Here is a 25,646-nt window from a genome sequence, read left to right on the forward strand (position 1 = left end):
AGTACTTGTGTTCACCAAGCCTGGTTTGACTCCCATTATTGCTGAGTATTCTACCTGTAAACAGATAAACCTTGAGTCTAAAGATGGCTCTGTGTCTTAGAGCAACCAGTCAACCATTTGGTGGCAGGTTGATTACATTGGAATCCCTCCACTGTGGAAAGTCAGTGGTTAGGCCTCACTGCTATGAATGTTTACTTTAGGTATGGATTTGAATTTCCTACCCACCATATTACTGACAACACTACCATGGACCCTACTAAATACCTTGTTCCATGAATTTACATTCTGTGCTGCTTTTGATCAAGGGACTCATTTGTATTAAAAGAAGTGAGGCAATTGGCTGACAACTATGGGATTTGTTGGTCTTACCATGTTTCCTGTTGTATTACATTGTGTTCTACCCAGGAGACAAAATTTTGGGAAATTAAAGTAGTTTCTGTTCTATAAACCAAATACATGGGTCTACGAACCAAGAAGTGAAGATAAAAGTATTATCTCTTAACTTCACCTCCAATGACCCCCTCATAAGATTTTTATTTCCTGCCCCTACAACCCTGAACTCTACTGCTTTAGGGGTGTTAGTAGGAGAGAAGAATACTTTCACATGGGAATGTGACAATGGTTCAATTGAATTGGACATTGAGAATTAGTTGACTACGTTATTGAACCAACAAATGGAAAAATGTGAGCAACAAATGGAAAAAATAATAATGAAACTGCTATGCTGCCAAAGGTGATCAGTTCTAATTATCAAGGGGAAATAGTGTAGCTACTACTGCTCAGTAAGAAGACTGTGTCTAAACCCAGTGGGCAACCTGGGCAATCCTAGGAGTAGGATGAAGTGAATAAGCCTATTGTCTAGGAAAATAAAAATGGCCAAACTGACTCTAGAAGACATAGAAAATTTAAACAGACCAATTACCACTGAGGCAATAATTTTTTTGTACTCCTAAAGGACAAACAAACAACACTGACTCTGATATTTTCACAGAAATATCTACCATGCCTTTAGGGAACAGAAAACTTCAATACTATTTAAACTATTGTAGGGCATAGAAAAAGAAGGAAAACTCCCAGATTTTGTTTACAGAGTTTGCATGAAATATATACCAACATCTGATGATGCAGATCCAAAAAAGGAAAATTATAGATTGGTCTATTTATGAGTACCAAGCAACTCTTAATAAAATAAAAATAGATGGATATGTTGTCAACATGATAAATACATATCTCATTTTAAAGGTTCCATGGAGAAACTTTTGAGGTATTCTCAGTTCAATTCTAGAACTGAACTGACAAGAGTATCTTTTATCAGCACTATTAGTCATATTCTTCTGGGGGAGCCGACCAATGCAAGTAAACTAGAGAAGAAAATAAATGTGAATAACAGTTGGAAAAGAGAAAGTCAGATTACCATTATTTGCAGATGAAATGAGTTTTAGCCTGGAAAATCCAAAAGAATAAAGGAAATGTCTGTGATGAACAATGAGAAAATTAAAAAATATGTTAGGTGTAGAAATTAATAGTTTTGATAGATGTGGTAAATAGTTGGGAAGAAATTGGGAGCATATTGACAGTAACAGAAAAGATAAAAAAATCTAGAATAGTTCAGTATTTAGCTGAAAAATGTTTAACATGGTACTGAGGGACACAGGAGACTTAATATGGAAAAGCATACCATGTTTTTGTACAATTATTATTTAATCCCAATAAAATTCCAGTAGAATTTTTTTTACGCTGGACAAACTGATTTTAAAGATCATGTGTAGGGGCACCTGGGTGGCTCAGTGGGTTAAGTGTCTGACTTTGACTCCAGTCATGATCTCAACGCTTGTGGGTTTGAGCCCTGCATCAGGCTCTGTCCAGACAGCTCAGAGCCTATAGCCTGCTTTGGATTCTGTGTCTCCCTCTTTCTCTGCCCTCCCACTCACACTTTGTCTCTTTCTCTCACAAAAATAAACATAAAAAATTCATGTGCAAAGATAAGCCAAAATAAACATGAAAATTCTTAAAAGCAATAAAAAAGAGACAACCCTCCCAAATATTAAGTCATTTCAAAACTATAATATTAGAAACATTATGGTACTGACATATGAATTGATCAGTAGACTTCAGATTAAATGGATCAGAAGAAATCCAAGCACATTCAGAAATTTATCTGAAGGTGGCATTTGAAATCTTTAAGAGAAAGATTATCCAATGAATGAATGATGTTGGGACTGGTGGATAGTCATCTGGCAAAAAAAAAAAGTGAAGTCAAATTCCAATTTTATACCTCTATTAAGAGAAATTTTAGATAGGATTAAGTAAAAATATGAAATAAAGACCATAAAATTATTAGAAGAAAAATATAGTGTTTTCTTGGATCACAAAAGGAAACTATTAAATATGACAAAACTCAGAAACCATAAAAATGATAAATTTAACAATAGGTGCATAAAATTAAAACTGTCAGAAAAAATAAAGATCTTTCTCAAACAGAAAAAAATGGCATGATTAAAAATTAAAGGCAATGACACAGAAAAGTATTTGTAACTCACGTAACAAACAAAAGATTAATCTTATGGTAATATGGCAAAGGCAATATGAATTAGCTAATGCTATAAACTGACAGTTAACAGAAAAATAAAAGTATCTTAGATACTTTTATTTCTCAGCCTCTCTCATAAAGAGAAATGTAAATTGAAATTAGCATGAGATACAATATTTCTCTTCTCATACTGTAGAAGATCAAAAAGTTTGAAGATATTTTGGGTTTATAAGGGTGTAAGAAAATAGTCACTGTTCCTGGTGGAGTATAAATTGGTAGTAATAAATTGCTGACTATGTGCCATGTACTTTCTAAGCACTTAAATTTGCTTATTAACCATCACAATTACCTTTTGTAGGAAGTACTCTTATTGTCCTCATATTACAGATCAGGAAACTGAAAAACAGAGAATTAGACAAATAACCCAAAGTCACACAGTTGGTAAGTGGGAGAGCTAAGATTTAAAATCATTGACTTTGGGGCGCCTGGGTGGCTCAGTCGGTTAAGCGTCTGACTTTAGCTCAGGTCATAATGTCACAGTTTGTGAGTTTGAGCTCTGTATCTGGCTCTGTGCTGACAGCTCGGAGCCTGAAGCCTGCTTCAGATTCTGTCTCCCTCTCTCTGTTCCTCCCCCACTCACTCTCTCTCCCTCTCAAAAATAAATAAAGATTAAAAAAAATTTTTTTAAATCACTGACTTTGATTCTAACACCCACTTACTGGCAGGGAGGGTGGGGGTTACAACTCTAAATTGTTTCAACAGCAAGTAATTAGGCAATAGGATAAACTCTCAAGGGTGCATGCCCCTTGATCCAGTAATTCTAGAAATTTGTCCTGTAGTTCCATGCAAATAGATGCAAAATGATATTCATTGTAGTATTGGTTGCAGTAAAGGAAAATTGGAAACAACTTAAATACACATTGCCAGGGGACTAGTTAATTAAATTGAGGTTCATCCAAAGTACTAGTCAGCTTTAAATAAAGTGAGAATGATCCTTTATGTAGTGATATGAAGTCATCTCCAAAATATGGTAAATGGAAAAAAATCAAGATCCAGGATGGTGGGTAGGGATGCTCCATCTATGTAAAAAGTTATAGAACATACACATGCATTTTTATATATGCAGAGAATTTTTTTTTGCTATATTGTTATTTTTTTACATAGAATATTTCTGGAAGGATTCTCAAAGTGATGCTAGTGGTTGTCATCCAGAAGGGGAACTTGCTGTTAAGGAATGAGCTGAAAACAGAGATTTTGAAGTTTTTACCATGAAAATGTTTGTACAGGAGACAGCTGACCATGTGATTCTCAAATATAGAACATTTGCACTGAGATCACTGTGTGAAGAGCATAACCTAGTGCCTCAGACAGACTTGGGTTTAGATTCAAACACTGGTTGGTCTACTGAGAGGGACAGAGACTTTGTAGCTCTTCTGGCTCCAGGCAACATCTCTCCTCCTCCAGCTTTGGCATTGGCTGGAGGGAGGATAAATTCTTAGAGCTCTGTGTGCTTGGGGCAAGACCCCACTCCTCATGCTCCACTCTCCAATCCCAACTGCTGCAAACAATTCTTATTTCTCTCATGCCGTGTTACTCCCCAAGGCCCTTCATCAGTTGGGTTGCTATTTGTCTAAAGCTCTATATACCCTCCACCCTGGCATAGTCCCCCTCTGCTTCGCTCCAGACACTGTTCTGCCCTGTGGAACGAATAGTCCATCATGAGCAAAATCTCCTATATTGTCAACCACTTTCCCCCAAATTTCCCTTACCTTCTTACTTTAGTAGAGAGACCCAGCTCTCCCAGGAGTTTATATATAGCTTCTCTTGTAGCCCTCAAGTGGTGGCTGTTTTCTCCATCTTGCATTTCAGACCACTGGTCCTGGAGGTGTTGTCAATGTCTCCATATCTGTCTTGCATCTCACTGCTATTTTGAGACCATTTTCTCTCCTTCTTTAAAAATCCTCAGTATTGACGGGGCATCTGGGTGGCTCAGTTGGTTAAGTGTCCGATTTCAGCTCAGGTTATGATCTTGCAGTTCGTATTTTGAGCCCCACATCAGGCTCTGTGCTGGCATCTTGGAGCCTGGAGCCTACTTAGGATTCTGTTTCCCTCTCTTTCTGTGTCTCCTCCGCTCATGCTCTGTCTCTTAAAAAACATAAAAAATGTTAAAAAAAAATCCTCAGTATTGAAGCTCAGTCCATTAAATGTCACTAGCTTAGCTTGTTATCGTCCTGTGCAGACTACTGGTTTGTTTTTCTTACTCCTTGAAGATATTAGCTTCTGTCTTACTGTCATTCTCTCCAACATTATAGCTGCAATAGTTTTAGTGGTTTTTTTTTTTAATTTTGTTAAATGTTTATTTTTGAGACAGAGACAGAACACGAGCAGAGGAGGGGCAGAGAGAGGGAGACAGAGAATCTGAAACAGGATCCAGGATCCAGGCTGTCAGCAAAGAGCCAGATGTGGGGCTCGAACCCAAGAACCACAAGATCATGACCTAAGCTCAAGTCAGATGCTTAAGTGACTGAGCCACCCAGGCACCCCTAATTTTATGTGTTTTTATAGATTTTCTTTCAGTTTTTAGCTTTCTTTTCCTTCAAAGATCTTGATCTACACTTCATCCACCTCCTGTAATCATACTTTTAGAGCAGTGGTTCTCAAAGTGTGATCTCTGGACCCAACATCATCAGTGTCACCTGGGGGCTTATTAATAAATTCTCAGATCCCAGATGACTGAGTCTAAAACTCTTGTGCCTGGGAACCAGAAATCTGTGTTTTAAGTAGCCCTTCAGATGATTCTGATGAATATGAAGTTCATCAGGTTTTATTATTGTCATTACCAGTAACTCAGTCTCACTTTCAAACATGCTACCCTGCATGTGGCTATTGGCTTCTGTCTTTCTACCTCACTTGATCTACTCTCCCAACTCCTAAAACTATTCAACCCCTATCCCGAGACTACAGTTAATTGATTATACCACGTTTTCATTAATTCTTAATCCTTCTTGTGTTTTCACTTTCCCCTTACCCACACATTTGACTACTCTTTGACTATTCTCTTTCACATAACACACCTAAAGAGTAAACAAAATCCTGTCAGCTCTACCTTTAAAATATGTCTGGAATCTAACTTTTCTTAGAATCTCCACTTCATCCAAACACAGTCATTTCCCACCTGTTCTTACTTTGTCTGTCCTTGTACCTACAGTGTCTGCTTTCCACAGAGCAGCTCGGGTGATCCGTTTAACAAGCAGGGTTATGTTGCTATGCTGTTCACAAATCACCATGCTTTTCTTCTTGCTCAGAACAAAAGTCAAAGTCCTTGTCAGTGCCTACAAGGCTGGGAGTGATATGATTTTCCCTGGCCAGAAAGTCATTTCTTCTACCTTGTCCTCCTCCTTCCCATTTTGGGGTTTCATTTTATCCTGAGAACTTATTACCGCTTGACATACTCTAAATTCTCTTATTATTTCTGTCCCTTACCATTAAAATGGAAGCTTCGTGAAGGCAGAAACTTTGTTCACTGATAGAGCCTCAGCTTCCAGAATCCTGTCTGGCAAATAGTACGCATGCAGTTATTTGTGGGTAAATGAATGGATGCCATTACTATCCATATGGCTAAAGGTTAACACTACCCTTTTGTTCATTCATCAAATATGTGATCATCTATTATATGCCTCGCACTAAGGAGATAGGATATGGAGAAAAACCCCAGAGTTTCCAGTCTAAGGTCTGAGAACAAATAATAGGTATAAAATTATAATGCTAAAAGAATCCAGATTGGAAAGTGTAGGGACCTGTAAGAACAAATGATAAGGGGGAAATGACCTAGCTAACGTCACAAAACCAAGGGGTTCATGGAAGTCCTTCCCAAGGAAGTGATGACTAAGGCGAGATCAAAACAAAGAGTACAGGTTAATTAAGCACAGTAGCAGCAAGCATAGGTGGGCAGACAAGGCAGAGTGGGTGAAATGGCACTGTGCTAGAGGGAGCATGGTGTGTTGAAGGAGCTGAATAAAGTAGAGAGAAGCTTGAGGAGGGAGCCTGAGAGCAAAGAGGTTGGAGACTTTTTAATTATCTCTCTTTATTCCACCTAATTAAGAAAATCTTTTAAAAATCCTGCTTTATTCAATAGAAATCCCCCCTTCTGATCTCTAAATAGGTATCAAATTGCTACCTAATTTTTATATACTTAGACTCTAGCTTCATGATCATCATATTAAGTGCACCCGAAAGGAAAAGATAAATGAGAAAAATGAGTACATGCTCTGGTGAAAAATTGGCTTTGTTGTTTTACGTTTAAAAAGACTGCAATTTATCAGGGTGTCTAAGGAATGGAACATTCTGCTTAATTTATTTAGTTTCTATTGCTATTGTTGTAAACTGGGGCTTAAGAATAAAATTAATTTGTTTAAATCTTTTTTTTTAAAGCTTGCTTATTTATTTTGAGAGAGCATGAGTGGGAGAGGGGCAGAGAGAGAAAAAGAGACAGTATCCCAAGCAGACTCCACATTGTCAGCGCAGAGCCCAATGGAGGGCATGATCTTACAAACCGTGAGATCATGAACTGAGCCAAAACCAAGAGTCTGACGTTTAACTGACTGAGCCACCCTGGCACCCCTTTGTTTAAACCTTTTAAGAAAATCTTAATAGTTTTAGCCTCTTTCCTGACTAAGGGGATTGTTTCACAAAGGTTGAATCGGACATATAGCATACTCTATATTTATATAGTATATGTATATTTATAAGGCTATAAACCTTCAACTACAATGTCCTTATCCTCATAAGCCCCAAATGACTGTTTCTTATTTCCAAAATCTTCTGTTACCTCAGTCATGATATAGAAAGAGGGGGAAATAAAAGTTGGTTTTTATAACATTTGATGACTGACATTTAGTACCTAGACACTGCATGCTGGGCCTGAGAAATGAAGCAGGGTCTTTCGATAAAAATACCGGGCAAGATAAATTTAATCTGAGTCTTGGCTTCTGAGGTGTAGAACAAGTTTCTTGTCCTTGTCACGTTTTAATGAAAGTGAGCCCTAGCTTTAACTGCTTTGTCCTTCCTGGTTAAAAGACAGCAGTCTTATCCTTTATAGCAGGTTTTTGTTTTTGTTTTTGTTTTACCTGATCCAGAATTGCATTTATTTCTCTTTAGTCTCCTTTAATCTGGAACACGTCTTCAACTTTCTTTGTTTCTCACGATACTGACATTTTTTGAGAGTTTAAGGCAGTTATGTTGAGAACGCCCCTCAACTAGAGTTCATCTGAGTGTTCTATCATTGCTGGAGCCACATTATGCACCACAGGAGTGCTGTGTCCTTGGTGTTGTGAATTGCATGTCACAAGGTATTACAACGCTTATGTATCCTTTTGTACCTTAAGGGTATGGTTAACTTTGATTACTTGACTAAGGAGGTGTCTGCTAGATTTCCCCACTGTAAATGTCCCTTTTAACTCTTTGTAATGACAACAATAAAGAGGGACAGAGTTTAACAGTAAGTAAATATTTTGTTCCCCAACTGGCTGTCACTGATGGTTTTACTATCCATTGCTGAGTCTTGCCTTTAATAAAGCTGGGTGGTAAACACAGTGAGTTTTCTAACTCTGTAATTTCTTCCTTGTTTAGTAGTTGTCATTCTATAAGACAGAGTTTTTCCTTCTCCTCCTTAGTATGATATAGTCTTTACTCCATTTCATGTTGGCCCAGGTTTGGCAATAGGAGTTCTGAGATTTGGGGTTTTTCATTGTGTTTTGTGTGTGTAAATGTAACAAAAAGTAGTTAATAGAGGCACACAGAATAAAGTGGGAATGAGGAGCCACAGAGGTGAATTCTGTTGGTGATTAGGAAAGGCTTTAGTGGGAAAATGGTGTTTGAGGTATGCTTTTTTTTTTTTTTTTTTTTTTAATCATTTATTTATTTTTGAGACAGAGACAGGACGTGAATGGGGGAGGGTCAGAGAGAGGGAGACACAGAATCTGAAACAGGCTCCAGGCTCTGAGCTGTCAGCACAGAGCCCGACGCGGGGCTTGAACTCACGGACCGCGAGATCATGACCTGAGCCGAAGTCGGCCGCTTAACTGACTGAGCCACCCAGGCGCGCCTGAGGTAAGCTTTTAAAAAGTGGCAGAATTTGGGATGCCTGGCTGGCTCAGTTGGTAGAGCATGCTGAGTCTTCATCTGAGGGTTAGGAGTTCGAGCCCCATGCTGGGCATGGAGCCTACTTAATTTAAAAAAAAAAAAAAAAGTGACAAAATTGTCACAGAAATGGTGATAAGGTGGAGTGGAAGGGAAGAAATTGTCTGAACGAAGCCTGACATACCTGGTATTCGGCAGGTAAAATTCAGTGGTGCCAGAGCATGATGAGGCAGCTGAAATGGAACAGAAAAACCTCTGCACTTACTGAGTTTCGTGCTGGTCTCTGCTTAGAATTTCTTCTCTGGCCTCGCTCCTGCTGTTTTGTTAGGGGAGAGGATGAGGTATGAGGAAGGAGGGAATTCTAAGTAGTGAAAATCCACAGGAGCCAAAAGCCCCATTCGAATACTCCCTTCTCCAGAAAGCCTTTCCTGGATCCCTGGTAAGAATTAACCACCCTCTTCTCATACACTCCCATGGTTATTGGTGCCTTTCTGTTAATGATTCTATTTTGTTTTGTGGGGTTTTTATTTTCTGGATTTATCTTTCTCCTTTAAACACAAACCACATCTTAATCACTTTGCTCTGGTAGTCAGCACAAATGCTCAATAAATGTTTCTGGAATACATGGGAGAGGGAAAGGAGAGGATAGGTTGGAGTTGGTTGGAGAAGTGCTCTGAACGACATGTTAAGGGGTTCAGGCTTGCCCACACGCAGTGAGGAGCCATAGCAGCTTTTGACAGGTACAGGCCTGATGGAGGTATAATGTGGGGGACTCAGGGGAACGGGAAGGACAGTGAGTTGTCCCTGGAGCAGCCGCAGAGAAGCCAGAGGGCAACAACTAGGAAGGCCAGAAGGTGTGGAAGCAAATAGTCACCATCTCGTGGATCTGGATCTGGGCACTGGTTTGTAGGAATGTAGGAATCAGAAGCGGGAAAAAAAACAAAAACAAAAACAAAAACAAAAAAACACACCAAAAACAAAAAAGAAAAACAAATAACAAAAATGGAAGGAATTGAACATAGTTTTGAGATTTTAAGACTTGACGATGAGATTGACAATGGCCTCTTAGCAAAATAATAAGCACAGGGACAATTACAGAGAATGTAGGCAGTTCAGCATGGTCCTACCTCTTCCTCATCTAATACTCTCCCTGAATTCAAAACAGTATGTGCTGTTGAAAGATTTCCTTCTATCAAATATGATGAGAAATGAAATATTGTCTTCAAGTGCAAAAAAACTGACTTTGGTGTAATGGACTTTTCCATTTGGCTTTAGGAATGGTTTTATTAAGAGCAGATGCTAGTAACTGCTTTCTTAGCCTTGAAACGTGGTCTTATGACAGCAGCTTACCTTGGAAGAAGTGATCTGTAGTGTTCTGGCTCCTCTGTCCCTCCTGCACTTCCTAACAGAAAATTTGCTTTGCACCTGCTCCAACTGGGTCTAAGTGATAAGCATCTTGCAAGCCCAGAAAATTATAGTATCAAATCTCAGCCCCAACTGTGAGGCAGTGCTCTCATCGAATCCCCACTGAGAGGCTTTCTTTCCCAATTCTCAGGGGAAGAGTCCTTTCTCCCCTGGCCCCTTTTCAGGCTTGAACTTCGACCTAACCCTCTTTTTAGGTCCCAGCATGCATTGCACTGGGTGCTCACCCTGACCCAGCCCTGTGTACTCTGCTCCACCCTGGGCTCATCCACAGGTCACTGGGGTGCCCAATTCCAGCCCTGGGGTCACTGGAGTGCCCAATTCCAATAATGAGCATATTTATCTTAGGAAAAGGAAGTGAACCTTTCTGTTCTTTGCAGCCTATTGCTTTTTTCCCTCAGAAATAAATACTAACGGGGCATTTGATATATTATCTGTGATTGATAAGTGTACATTGCCTAATAATATTCACAAAGTTGCTTTCATCCACATTTTCCTTCATAAATGCGTTGTTATAACTCATGATTTAAGAGGGATATACCTATTTAACTGCTAGGGAAATGTAAATGTTTTAAAATCATGCCATGTTTGGGAAAACTCTTATAAGAATTTCAAATAAAAACAGAAAATGCTATTTAAATAGGTGAATAACATTCTAATTGGACTTAGTGTACGTTTTTAAAGGGAAAGAAAAAATACCTTTGTCTTTATGTTTTCCTCTTAGGTTTTGCAAATAGACCAAAGTCATTAAAAATAATTCTTAACCCCCAAAGCCACAAAAAAGAAGCTACCCAGGTCTATTATGAGAAGGTTGAACCACTGTTGAGGACGGCAGGAATAAAGACTGACGTAACAAGTAAGTCATTTTCACAGTATAATTTTGCCACTAAAAAATAATACTTAAGGAAGCAAAATAAGCTGTATTTGTTCTTAAGTCAAACTGAGGAAACTACCTATGATAGCTAAAGCTTTTTTATGTGCTTCCATAACCTACCACAGTCAGGTCCGGGATTATAACTTATTTTGTTTTCTTTTTTTATTGTGTTATTTTTATTAGAATATCAGTATTTTCTCTTTAGACCCCCTTTTTCACACTTTAAAAATTATTAGGAATCATTTCAAGAGGAGCTGCATACTTTTTGATATATTCATTGAGATGTTTATTATTTACACATTATTTCTGCAGATTCTCAAGCAGTTGGTTTTTGCTCACTTAAATGTCTTCCCATGGAATCCTTCATTAGGTGGTTTTTGTTCTGACTCTGACCCCTGCTGGTTAGGTCAAAACTAAGCATGTAACTGCAGGTTTAGATGAATTTTGGGAAGCCAGTAGCTTAACTTCATTGCCTAAAATAAGAAAAGTGCTTAGGTTTTTGCTGAGGAAAAAGAAATTGGCCAATGCTAAAGTTAATAGAAAGAAGGTTAGCAAAATCCTTTTCAACTTTTTGAATTTGGTGACCAAATTCTTTTGTTTCCTTTGAGTCTCTTATTTCTCCCATGGGGGGTGGACTGAAAAGGAGAGTTGATGCTGTCAAAAATCATAACCCCAGTTTGTCTGATTTCATTTCTATGTCACGTCACTAACATACAGTGCAAACTTGTAGTAAATTTAAATTACTGAAGAGTATTGAATAATAAACCTATTCAGGAGACAAAGTCGGAATGTATTTGGGTTCTCCTAGTCCCATTTATAAATTCCTTGGGAAGGGATTCAGAGTGATGTGGTTTTGCTCAGCTGTAACCATGGAGATGGGTTTCACAATATAAATCAGACTTGATGCCCTCACCTCTGACTTGACAGATTACGGTAGAAGGAAGTTCCTTACAAAAAGTAAACAAAAGCAAAAACAAGCAAGCAAACAAAAAACTCAACCACATATTTTTAGGAAGGTCAGCCACTCGAAAAGGCATCTGTTACAATGGTGGTTCAAAAGAAACTACCATGAAAAATTCAAGAGGAATTTCTGAACTGAAATAAAATTGTAGTGAGAAGTTAATCTTTTACCTTTGTGGCTTTTGGCTTACTTAGAAGTGATTTGTAAGGAAAAGAAACAATGCAAATCTATCATCCCTTTCCACTGAAGATTTTGAAAGATTGGTAAAAGAAAAGTTTGAAATTGATATTAGGATGAAACAATTAAAAGTTGAATAAACTTATTGATAAACTTAATATAATTATTTTGTTTCATTGATTTAATATCCAGAAGTTTGATGTGGATACTACTACCTATCATTCAGTTCAGCATGTGTGTTGTACCCATAATATCTTTGGAATTATTTCATTAATTTGCTTTGACTTCCTCAGTTTTGACTTCATCATAAATTTGATCTTTTCCATCATCATAAAATGGTTCAGCGGACTGGGTCCTTCTTCGTTCAAATCAAATGGGATGGGGAAAGGTGTGTATATGTGAGAGATCTAACATGCTTTAGTACTGAGCAAGGATTAACATCTCTTCTTGTCAGTGTGACTGTCTTATTATGTGTGACCAACCTGGAGCAGTCAGTCTTAAATATTCAGACCCTTTGCGTGGGCTGGAAGTAGGACTCCTTTTTCCTGAAGTCTGAAAATACCTTAACCAAATCTGGCTTCTATTAGGGAGGGGGGAAAAAGGTCCAAATGGCTTCTGAAAAGGCTCCCAACAACGTGCACTAGAGGAAGTTTAAATCCAGATTATGGATGAGGCCACACTCAGGAGTTTACTCATCATGCATTAATCCAAAGTTGGTGTAAATTTTTTATCATAGCATTGTACTCTGGCTTATTAAAGATGATTCTGCCAGCAGAATAGAGATTAGGAAGGAGGAGAAAGAGAATAGAGGAAAGAAAACTGGTAGACGATGAAACCTGACCTAAAAGGAAATGATCAGAATGTCCTTTCCTCCTTTTACACTGGAGAGAAAAGTTTTATGTCCTTGGGCTCTTTTTTCCCCTAAATTTATAATTATTATTGAATATTATATTTAGTTTAAAATAAAATTAGGACATTACATAAAGCAAATTTAGAATTTTCTTATATATTTGTGCAGAATGGCTAATTATTAGCTGCCTAACACTCCTCCTACAGGCAAAATTATAAAATTGCATCTTTTGCTTATAAACCCACCTTGGTAGGTACATTAGCTAAATATTTATATTTTAAAAGTTTCCTATTTCATGTGAGGGACTGAATAAACATGTGAATGCTTGAAAAATTTTAGAATATTCTTGCCTGTTTCACGGTATTGTTTTGTAGTTTGAGTCGGGTAATATATTTGACACTCCTTGTATATTATGAAGTTCTATAGAAAGATGCTATGCATGTCTGTTTCATAAATCATGTAACAGTAAGATTCAATTAACACCTTAAAAGAAAAAGAATATAGGAAATAGTAAAGCAGAAAAGGTATGTATTTTCTACACATCCAGTGTGACCATTATTTTAACCTATCTTGTGTGCATTGCTGAGTCTAAATGGAATACAAGTTACATAATAAATTCTACATGATGATGAATTCACAAGGAGATAGTGTCATGTAAATGAGGCTGGATTTGAAAAATTCTAGCTAGGTACATACACTTTAAAAGGTTGTTTTCTATATATTTCTTTTAAAAATGAAGAGCAAAAAAATTAATGATTGGACTAAAAAATGGGTGAAGGATCTGAATAGCCATTCTCCCAAAGAAGACATAAAGATGGCCAATAGGAACATGAAAAGGTGCTCAGCACCACTCGTCATCAGGGAAATGCAAATTAAAACCACAATGAGACATACCACCTCACATCTGTTAGAATGGCTGTTATCAAAAAAAAGACAAGAAATAACAAGTGTTGGTGAGGATGTGGAGAAAAAGGAACTCTGGTGCACTGTTGGTGGGAATGCAGACTGGTGCAGCCACTGTGGAAAACATTATGGAGGTTCCTCAAAAATTTAAAAATAGAAGTGCCATCTGATACAGGAATTGTATTTCTGGATATTTATCTGAAGGACATGAAAACACTAGCTCAAAAAGATATCCGCACCCTCACGTTCATTGCAGCACTATAACGGTCGAGACATGGAAGCAACCTAAGTCTCCATCAATGGATGAAGGGAGAAAGAAAATGTGGTGTGTGTATATACACACATACTTACAATGCAATATTTGGCCATAAAAAATAAGAAAATCCTGACATTTGTAACAACACGAATGAACCTGAGGGCATTATGCTAAGTGAAATAAGTCAGAGAAAGATAATTTACCATATAATCTCACTTGTATGTGGGGAATCTTAAACAAAAGCAACTGAACACGCACAGAGAACAACATGGGTGGTTGCCAGAGGTGGTGGGGTGGGAGAAATGGGTGAAGGGTGTCAAAAGGTACAAACTTCATTAAAAAAAAAAAAATCACCACATTAACAAAAATATACTTTTCATTTTGGTTACTGCTGAAACCCTGACCACTTCTGAGTATGCGTCTTTTGAAACAGTTGAGCTGAAGCTGTATTCCCCCTCTGCTACCAGCGCAAATGCTGTATCTTATCTAATAATGGTATCAGAAAAACTTGTGGAAGAACTTAGAAAAAAACGGGTTTTTTTTTCTAATAACTTGATGGCATATGAATCACAGAAAAACAAGTGGTCAGCCCATGCTGACATGATACCATGTCTTTCTCTTCCTCTCAAAACAGCAGACTTTAGGAATTACACTGGCTAAGGCGTGAGAGAATTTGTGAAGATCATGGATCCGTAAGATAATTCATAAAACAATAAAGTGAAAAAAGGCAACAGAGAAATCAAACTGGAAGGAGCTTTATTTAGAAGCCATCCAGCTGAATTCCCTGTATGTGGTGGGTGTAGTGATGATACTCCTCGTGGATGAACTCCCAGCCTTTGCTTGAGCACACTATGTGTGTCCCATCTTGCATAGAAAAGTCCCTGAAATACTCAAAACAGATACTGTGTCTGCCCTTGATCTCATTCATGATAGGCAGTTCCATTTCCTTCATTCAATCTTTCTGTTAACAAAGCTGCTAGACCTTATCATACTCACTGTCATTATCACGATCAAAGACACTTCTCTGAATTTAGCCTTGATCTCTGTCAGCTCTGGGCCCATGGGAGTGCCTAGTCACCAGATAATTTTTACATCCTGTCTGGCCCTGGTAGAATTATCATGAAAGTGGAGTTTGTTATCAGTTTCATTAAAAAAATTTTTTTCTTCTTCTAGGGTCGTGAGTTTAACTTTTAATACTTTGACCAAGTCTCCTCTTTGATTTTGTGTTTTTCCTCTGGCTCTTTGTCTCTTCTTAAAGCCTTCCCTCCTTGGAAATGCCTCTTGCTATTCCTGATCTCACCTAGCAGAAAGCTAGGCAATTTGATAAAACTGAATCACAAAAGATGCTAGTAAGCTGAGGCATTCTATCTTTCCAATTTTACCTATATTTTAATAAAAATCTGAAGAGGAGCTGTTCATGTATCATATCGAGCTAAAGAGAGATTTCTGTGTGAAAGATTCTTTTTGTTATCCCGTAAATAATTGTGGATTTATTTGGCCAATCTTGTTTCTAATACTCAGATGTCAGGGAGTTAGAGTTTTGTCTCTGGGGACAATAAAGGGTCATCAGTAGAGGTTTTGTAGGAAAAGGATTTGATCAAATAGTGAGAAAGTCATTCTGGGCAGAGTAGGGTAAAGACTACTATCCCCATTAAAAAGGCAGTGGCTGGATCATGGGCATTGGCTTGAGATGGGATGCTACAGCAATAAAGACCAAAACAACTGGTCTTGGCCTTGGAGTGGTTGGGAGAGGAAGGAGGGGGACAAGCTAGGAATTAATTTTCCTGTCTTGGGCAGCAAGGAGGGGATATTGGAACAATAGATTTGAGAGGCAATATGAAGGTGGAAATGACAGATTCCATTTTGAGCTTACTATGAGGCACCTGTAGAACAGGAGAGAAAATGTCATCTCAGTATCTTAGCCCATTATAGAATTTTATCCCCAGACTAAGAAATGTTACCGTAAGTCCAAATCTCATCTGATTTTACTTCAGCCTATTTCCTCATCAACACTTAGTATCAACCTCATTACTTTCCTCCAATCTTGTCTTCTTGAGGAAGTAATATTTAAAATGGTTAGGGTGAGTGGGAAATCCCAGCAATGAGAACTGAGTTCAAAGCCTTGTAAAGAATGGAACCTCAAAATTTCCTGAATAGAAGGGGCATAGGGTGTCATTCTCATCAGAAAAAGAAAGCAAGTGAAAGAAAAGGTAGTAGTAACCTTTTGACACTACATTTGCCCAGCAGTCTACTCCTTATGTTTATTTGGAGTGGGATGATTTGAATCTGGCTGTAATTCCAGGGCCCATAATATTCTGTCTAAATGCATATTTCAATTCCTTCTACTGTATCTAAATAGTAGTCCAGATTATTCTTTATCCTTTTTCCCTATATTATTTTTCTTTATAATCACTTATTGCTACTTTATATTCTATAATCATGTTTTATTTTTTATAAAATGTTTATTGATTTTTGAGAGGGAGCATGAGTAGGAGAAGAGCAGAGAGGGAGGGAGACATAGAATCCAAAGCAGGCTCCCGGCTCTGAGCTGTCAGTGCAGAGCCCAACACGGGGCTCAAACCCATGAGCTGTGAGATCATGACCTGCATCGCAGTCGGATGCTTAACCGACTGAGCCACACAGGTGCCCCTGTACATTCATGTTTAAAGTTAGTGTCTAGTGTCTGTCCCCAGAATTTGAGCTCCCTGACATGGAAGTCTTCGTTCCTTTTGTTCAATTTTCTACTATATTGTGATCAAGTTTCTTTCATCTTTTCTCTCTGTTCCAGGTCACTTTTTTTTTAACTTTTACAATGTCATTTAAAAAAAAAATCACTCTTCTTGGGTAATTTGCATCAATATATAGTCAAACTCCACCTGCAAGATCAAAGAGAGTATTATTTAAAATTTTTCCTAAATTAAGATAGCATTTAGCCATAGCATAATTTTAAAGCTAATTTTATATTGGATTTGAAAAGCTTTACCAAAGTGAGCTTTAGCCTAAAAAGCAAGATTTGATCCAATGATTCTCAGCATAAATATTTCTTCATAATATCATTAAGTATTTTCAGTGTATGTATGTAACGTTTTGTATTTTGAAGTTTGCAACTACTTGCTGAGGCTATAAATGATCAACACAATCATTTATGATAACTTAACCTTCCAAGCTTATTAATATTAATATTTTATACTTAGTTTTCTTATAGCTTTCTTTTGATTAGAATTTAATCGAGAGAAGTTTTATTCATGTGAATGTTAACAGCATTTGAATAAGCTGTGGGAGAATTACAATGTAATGCTGCTGGATACAGAATGATCCTTTTAGACACCAAGACTAATAATTTTTAACAATATCTAAAAACATTGTAGGAAAAGCTTGAACCATGCTGGCACCAGGGACAGACAGGCATGAAAGATTAATGTAATCTTGCATATAATGATGCACATTCTTACACAAAAAATCCATCTGCAATGTCATGTCAGTCAGCAGAAATCTTTGATGGGTGGATACAGCTGGGCTGTCTCTTCTGGCAGTGCTGCCCTAGAAAATGCTAAATGTGGCTGGGATGCTTGGTGCCATCTGCAGTGTGCCAGCTTACCCTGTCTCCACTGGCATTTACAACACTGCATAGGGCATCGTGACCGTAGAGACAGCGATAGGGAGTGACAGATTCATTTCCTCAGAGGATCTGGCTCTGGTGGGTCCATGCCTCCACCTTCCTCGGCTTTGGGTCTGTTATCATTGGTGTTGGCTTTGCTTCCTTTTTTCACGTCCAGCTTCTCTTTTTAGTCTAGCAGTTCCAGATACACATTCTTCTAGTATGTAAATCTTACACTAACCTTTCAACTAATTTATCCGTGTGAGGTTGCCAAAGCGCTTTAACATTGACTGTCTTGATGCCAGCTAATATGCCTTATTTTCAAAATACTGCTGCTCTTCGGCTTCTGATTTAAAGGAAATGTATCTTATTTATAATATCAGGAAGGGAACACTGAACAGACAGGCACCAAGATAAATGATCTAACTGCTGTATGTGGGATGTCCCCAAATGACTTACGTAGTTGGAACAAATATATGACCCTCTTTTACATAAAGCTATAAAACACATCAGGCAAGTAACACTTAATCCTCTTTCTCATGATTAAAATATAAATATTCAAGAATAAATGTTGTTTTATGACCTGACCATATGTTTATGATATTATTTTGCCAAACTCAGTTAAAAAGTGTAGATCATTGTTTAAAACTTTCACCTTTTTTGTGTGTTTGTTTTTAAATAGTAACAGAATATGAAGGACATGCTCTGTCACTCCTAAAGGAATGTGAACTCCAGGAATTTGATGGGTAGGTTATATTATCAATCTGTATATGTAATATAGCTTATGTTATGAAATGTTGTCATTAGTTTTTAGTGACATATTTGGGACTTATAAATATTTCAGTATTCGTGGTGTATGTAATTAGACTCCATTTTGTTCATATCTATGTAATAACAATTAATGATGATAACATGGTGTGGTCATCTACCTCTCAGGATCAGGCATAGGAAAGCAAAAGGAGAAATCTATATAAATACTTGGAAATCAAAGGGTACCACGTTCTACTGACCTACTGTGCATATATTTGCATCAGCAGTCCTCAATTCTTGGCTTTAACCATACGAGTCTCTAGAAAAACCTTGATGGAAGACACACCGGTCTTATGGTAGAACTGTATTGTGATTCTCTTTTGCAAATTTATTGATGGTGTTCATAGCTACCCACTGTTTAATTTGGCTGTGATCGAGGGTAAATATTTTATAAAAACAAATATATTATTTTCAGTATGAATAAAAGATGCTAATTTTAATTCTTTCATAATTTAGTGGCTACCAATTAAGTGTGTTATCTACAGTAGGCATTGGAAACTGTCGTTGGCAATACATTGCTGGAGTGCATAGAAATTGTTCACTGTCATGCAAACATTAGAAACAAGGCAAGTGACTTATACTTTAATGGCCAGTTTAAAAAAGTAGCCAAGTCAATTTGCTAAAGTGATGGATTGATGTGTAAGACACAAACATTTTAGGGAAGATTTTTTGCAAGGGTTAATATTTCAGAGTTTTAAAAGGTGGCCAGCATGTGAATTACTTGCGTCACATGAAGATGGGCAGGAAACAAACAAGTACTCATAATCTCAGGCAGGAGAGTTGTGTCTCTTTAACTGTAGATTGGAAGGCTTTGCTTTTCCCAAAGAACTAGTAGAATGTTTTAGGGAGGAAAGTGATGAGGTTGTTTCCCCATAAATGCTTAATATTTTTTGGTAAGAAACAATATTAGTGGATGGAGAAGAAAGTTTGATAAGTAAAATAAGCCTTTTTTTTTTTTTTTTAAGTTTATTTATTTTGAGAGAGAAAGAGCATGAATGGGGCAGGGGCAGAGAGGGTCTCAAACAGGCTCCATGCTGTCAGTGCAGAGCCTGACGCAGGGCTTGATCCCAAAAACTGTGAGATCATGGCCTGAGCCTAAATCAAGAGTTGGACGCTTAACTGACTGAGTCACCCAGGGACACCAAAACAAGACTTTTATAAAAGGAATTTGAGAAGAGTAAATCTAGATGGCAACATTGTATAAATATTGAGGATGAAGAGTATAAGGTAGGAGACTACTTAAGAGCTTTATACTTAAAGCCAGACAGACTGATTAACAGGCTACATTTGGGAAATTATCTTGCAAGTATACAATTTAAGAAAAGTAACTGGAGGAATCATGCCCATGAGCTGCCACCTTAATATGCTGCATAGTCACACAACTTGTGAGTATATGAGTGTGGCTGTATTGCAAGTAAGTCCTTTTTTCAAAATATGATTATATAAATAATAAGGATAACAGATATCATAGATATTAGACCTGGTCCTGCCCATCAGCATTTTGAAGTGTTCCACTAAATGTGGTGTGTATAAATAAGTTCTGCTAGTAATTATACTAGGTAAGGATCAAGAGAAATTTTGCAGAATGATGAAAGACTGTTGCTTAAGGGTAGTATAGTAATGCTGTTTTCTTTAACTGAAAATACTTAAATTTTTGTTTATTTCACATGGCAGGTATTGTTATTTAGCAGTGTGCCCCTAAAAGGCACACAGATCTTTTAGTTATTATCCACATTTTTTTTAACTTTTTAATATTTATTTATTTTTGAGAGAGAGAAAGAGAAAGAGCGCAAGGAGAGAAGGAGCAGAGAGAGAGGGAGATACAGAATCTGAAGCAGGCTTCAGGCTCTGAGTTGTCAGCACAGAGCCCAACGTGGGGCTCGAACCCACAAACCATGACATCATGACCTGAGCTGAAGTTGGACACATAACTGAGCCACCCAGGCATCCTGTATTATCCACATTTTTTTAACCACAGAGTTTGACCTAACCATTCTATGATATAAGTTCCAGTGATTTAACAGTTTCTGAATTGTACAGCATGCTGATTTATTTAGGACTTCTAATAATTTAAAATGTCTATTGAAAATCATCTATTTTGTAAGATTCTTTAAATATCTCATTTTCACGGGCCCAGTTTTTCCCACTGGGAGCTGGGAAAACTTAATAAAATGCTAATTTTAAGTCACTCCACTTAGAAGTAAATAGGTATATATGGAAAACAATGGAAACAGTTTCTTTAGACAGCTTAAAAGAAAAATTCTTCACATGTATGAATTTTGTTATTTTGTTACTTAGATTCCATATGTAAGTGAAAACATATTTATTGTGTTTATCTTTCTTTAACTTATTTCACTTAGCATAATACCCTCTAGGTCCTTCCATGTTGTCATAAATGGCAAGATAAGAGAACAGATTGGTGGGTGCAGATGGGAGAATTGGGGTGGGTGACATAGGTGAAGAAGGTCAAGAGGCACAGACTTCTAGTTATAAATAAGTCAGGGAAGTGTAACGTAGAACATGACATCTGTAGTCAATAATAGTGTTTTGCCTGTTTGAAAGTTACTAAAAGAGATCCTGAAGGTTCTCATCACAAGAAAATAATTTGCGGGGGGCGGGGGTGGGGGGGAGTAACATTGTATGCTGATCTTCTTGTAAAGATCACTTGGCAATGTATTATGCAATGCAATGCATTAGTCATTATGTTATATACCTGACACTAATAAAATGTTACATGTCAAGTATGCTTCAATTGAAAAGAAAGAACAATTCTCTCACAAGTATTTGAAAATGGAATGCACTCTATTTATGGGTTCCCTATTTCTGAACTTGATCAGAGAGAGGTTATTGGAGTACTTTTTGAGAAATAGATACAAAAGATTCAAGGTTGGGGATAAGGTACCTGCAAGATTCTATGATCTTTCAATGAGAGAGGGGCTCACATTCCTTCAAGAACTTGAGCCTGAAGCATTTCTGCCTGATTAGGAGATCACCTAAAGGTATTTAGACACAGACTGGAGAGTTTAAGATCCAAGAATGATTCTGTGTATGTTATTTAATAAAGCAAAATGGTGGCAAATACTGTTTAAGAAATGTCACTTGCTAAAATTTTGGAGTTTTTAATGAGTTACATATTTTGTATGAAGACACAATATGGGATAAGAGCCAACAGGAATGCATCTGTCAGTACTCAAGACAGCTGTTGTGCAACTCTAGTGTGTTGTAGCAAACACTCTAAGATCCATTGCTAAACCTTGTAGGAGTGTCAGTTTTTACTTGCCCCCTATTTTTACTATGCATGAATAGAAAGTTTTGTAAAGGCAGAGGAAAGAGTAATGTCAGCTGCACAAACTTGAAGCAGTAACAATTGAATTTACAAGCATCAATATGGTTAAGCTAATCTATAGCTCTTATGCAGTTATAAAAATATCAATATTTTCCTGTTTTGCTTCATAGTATTTTATTTGAATTTGTTAAGTAACAGTTTTTTTCTCCTTTTGTTAATTTCACCATTAACTAGACCCATAATGATTTAGACATTGACATTTTATCGTATTGTCCATGATACCTGTCTTCCTAAGGAAGGTATTTTTTAAAAAGTACCTCTTTTCAAAACAGAGAAAGTTTAAATCAAAACCTAATAATATATTGAACATTTCAAGGATGATACTGGTTTATAAACAAATAAACACCCGTTTAAAAAAATGTGTCACTTCTTATACAGAAAAGTAAGGTATCGGCCCCAGTGGCACTTTTCTAGGCAGAATCATTGTATTTGGGGGCACGGCAAGAAGGAGTTTACTTATTCTGAAAACCTAAGTTGTACCCCATGTGAAAGATTAGTTACTTTAAGGTTTATATTTTAGGATAGCACAAGTGTGGTCAACTTGTTATAAAAAGTTGTGGGTGTTTTTGTTTGTTTTTTTGGCATTTTGTTTTATTTTTGCCTTTTCTTGTTATGTCCAGATTCTTGTGATAGGTTCACATTAAGTATATGCCTTAGGCTGAGTAGCTATACCTGGAGCTGATCCTAATGATACAGTAGTTGTCAACATAAATATGTTTTTTTCCGGGGCGCCTGGGTGGCGCAGTCGGTTAAGCGTCCGACTTCAGCCAGGTCACGATCTCACGGTCCGTGAGTTCGAGCCCCGCGTCAGGCTCTGGGCTGATGGCTCAGAGCCTGGAGCCTGTTTCCGATTCTGTGTCTCCCTCTCTCTCTGTCCCTCCCCCGTTCATGCTCTGTCTCTCTCTGTCCCAAAAATAAATAAAAAAAAAAAAAAAATGTTTTTTTCCTAACAAATTTAGTTCCACATTGATTCTACTGGCAAACTGATTTTCAAAATAGTAAACCTCTCTCGTAAGGTGATTTTCATTAGGTTTCACCTATAGGAAAGGATTATAATCCATTGAATACTAGTAGTGCCGTCTGTAAGGTTGAATTGCCTCTGTTTCAGTTCCCCCTTCTGTCACTTACTGTGTAATGACCTTGGAAAAGTTGCTTAATCTTACTACGTGCTAGTTCCCTAATTTGAAATTGAAGGTAAAAGCATCTATTGCATATAGCTTTGTTCAAATTAAATGAGTTCATACATGAAGGGTGCTGAGAACAGTGCCAGTACATAGTAACTATTCACTAAATGTTACTTTATCGTTGCAATGATCATTTGTTATAGTTTCAAAATATTTAACATAGAATGTGTTATGAAAAAATTTCCAAGGCTTTTGTAGCAGAGTACGTTCACAGAGGAGGCATCTCTATTAATTCTAGCAATGAGTTAACATGTGATGTGCAAGATGCTATAACCGGATGCAGGATCCCAGGGGTCAGATGTTGCTATATTAAATGGAAAAGCCAACTTCTTCTATGCTAAATTAGATGCTTTGTTGGATTATTTTAGGTGATCCTTTTAGATCACACATACCTCAGCGGGTAGAAAAGGCATGAATCTGATAGTTATAATTAAGTTTCTAGAATGTTTCTCTGAGACACAGAGATCTTTGAAATCATACTGATTAAGGTTCACAGCAAACCTTGGCTTCCCCATTTATAAAGATGAGGCAAATGCCCACTTTATAGAATTCTGAGGATTTGATAGAAAAGAATCAACACATTATCTGACATAAAGTTGACCCTCAGTAGATACTATCACTTTTTTCTGAATCAGTGGCCACATTGTGAACCCCTAGGATTATTTCAGACATAAAATAATACCCCTAGCCAAAGGTGATCTGGGTGATATCCCATGTCCTGGAGTCTCTTATAACTATGGTGGATCTGGATCTTCCAGGCAGGCTGTGTGCAGCCACTGGCTGAACCTCAGCTCTGTGCAGGGGCTGGAATGCTGAGAGCAAGGTGGAGGGACTCCATGGACCCTCTGGATTCCAGAGCTTCCTAAATTTAGGGAACCATTTAAAACCTGCTGATCATGGTCCATGGGCTGTTTTGTTTGGCACATAGGGGTTTTAAATGTATTGAATACTGGTTGATAATATTGAAAAATTAGGAGACTCACCCGCAAATCAGAATCTGTGGTTTCTCTAGAAAAATCAGAGGATGTGGTCCTCTAGGCTTGCCTCCCAGATGATGTGAGTGGGCTGGAGCTGAGAATCTGTCCCCCACTGAGACTCAGTGTACTCTTCCATTTTTGCTGGACCCTTATAGGCTTGAATTATGACACCTGCTTTCAATAACACAAACTCTTCCTCTTTTTGTGTAAAGTAATATGATTTTGCTACTTAAGACTATTTTGCATCTTTTTAAAAAAATTTTTTTTTTAACGTTTATTTATTTTTGGGACAGAGAGAGACAGAGCATGAATGGCGGAGGGGCAGAGAGAGAGGGAGACACAGAATCGGAAACAGGCTCCAGGCTCTGAGCCATCAGCCCAGAGCCTGACGCGGGGCTCGAACTCATGGACCGTGAGATCATGACCTGAGCTGAAGTCGGATGCTTAACCGACTGAGCCACCCAGGCGCCCCTATTTTGCATCTTTTAAATACAAATGATTATGAAACAACTTTCTGAAGTCTTATGTATTACTTTCAGAGATTCCCACCACCACCTCTGCTATGCTCTACTTACCATGAGATCTTAAAAAAAAATTTATTAGCAGTACTGTCTAGAGTCAAAATGGTAGTAACAGTAATTTTAAAAGTGTCATATAGGAGGAATGTCCAGGAGAGAAAAAACAGTTCACGTTTGCAATGACTATATTTACATACTGATGGTAAAAGCTTTTTACGTGATTCTTATAGCTGCCTGTCTTTTTGGAGCTATGTTGAAAAAAATTAGCAGTTAAGTGAATTGCACATGACTATTAACATAAACAAAATGAGAACAATATACTTTTGGATAGTAACAGAGTAAATGCAGGTTCAGTGTGAATTAACGTGTTGAAATGTTTTAATGTCTCTTAACTCACTTAAAATATTTTGTCTATGGGATATCGTGTTAAGTATTGTATTTGTGAAGTAAACTTTATGCAGTGCTGGAAGCTTCTTATTCGTTGACCCTTACTAAAATGTTTGAAGGTATGTATGTGTGATCGTGCACGCGAACATGCAAGATTACCATTTTGAAGTTGAGATTTCATGAATTATTACCAATTGTTTTAAAGCTGCTGCATTCTCAGTGTCTTGTTTTCTAGTGTTGTCTGTGTTGGTGGAGATGGATCGGCCAGTGAAATCGCCCATGCTTTGCTCCTTAGAGCCCAGAAGAATGCTGGGAAAGAAACAGACCGCATCCTCACCCCTGTCCGTGCAGAGCTCCCTCTGGGTTTAATACCAGCAGGTGAGGGAGTGGCCATGGCTTTGCTAAATGGAACCTCTCTTCCTACTTCCTAATCTAGACAGTGTAGCACAGAGTTAAATGCACTCTGAATCAGAAAGACCCGTGTTTGGAATCTCCACTAGCAAATCTGAGACTTTGGACAAGTTATTTCATTTGTTTGAACCTCCTTGTTCTAATCTGTAAAACAGAGATACACGTATATTCACTTAATGACAAGGTTATTTGAGTATATGTGGAGGGTTTGATACATAGGTAAGCAGTCAGTAAGTGGGATGATGATTATTCTACCTTCCAATATAAAGGTCTAATGATTACGCAGTAGCAGATATGAAATTTC

The 25,646-nt window shown here is 37.6% G+C and overlaps 1 protein-coding gene across 4 annotated transcripts in view; it reads left to right on the top strand.

The window, feature by feature from the left end:
• The window catches only part of CERKL (ceramide kinase like), a 109,570-nt gene that overhangs the window by 66,361 nt on the left and 17,563 nt on the right, over nt 1–25,646 (top strand). For all 4 annotated transcript variants that reach the window (XM_058712409.1, XM_058712414.1, XM_058712392.1 and 1 more), the window contains exons 3-5: nt 10,815–10,946; nt 18,392–18,455; nt 25,167–25,309. In XM_058712409.1, the coding sequence (XP_058568392.1) occupies nt 10,815–10,946; nt 18,392–18,455; nt 25,167–25,309 (339 nt within the window). The remainder of the gene's footprint in view (nt 1–10,814; nt 10,947–18,391; nt 18,456–25,166; nt 25,310–25,646) is intronic.

Source organism: Neofelis nebulosa, chromosome 2 (genome assembly GCF_028018385.1).
Source record: "Neofelis nebulosa isolate mNeoNeb1 chromosome 2, mNeoNeb1.pri, whole genome shotgun sequence".
Lineage (NCBI taxonomy): Eukaryota > Metazoa > Chordata > Mammalia > Carnivora > Felidae > Neofelis > Neofelis nebulosa.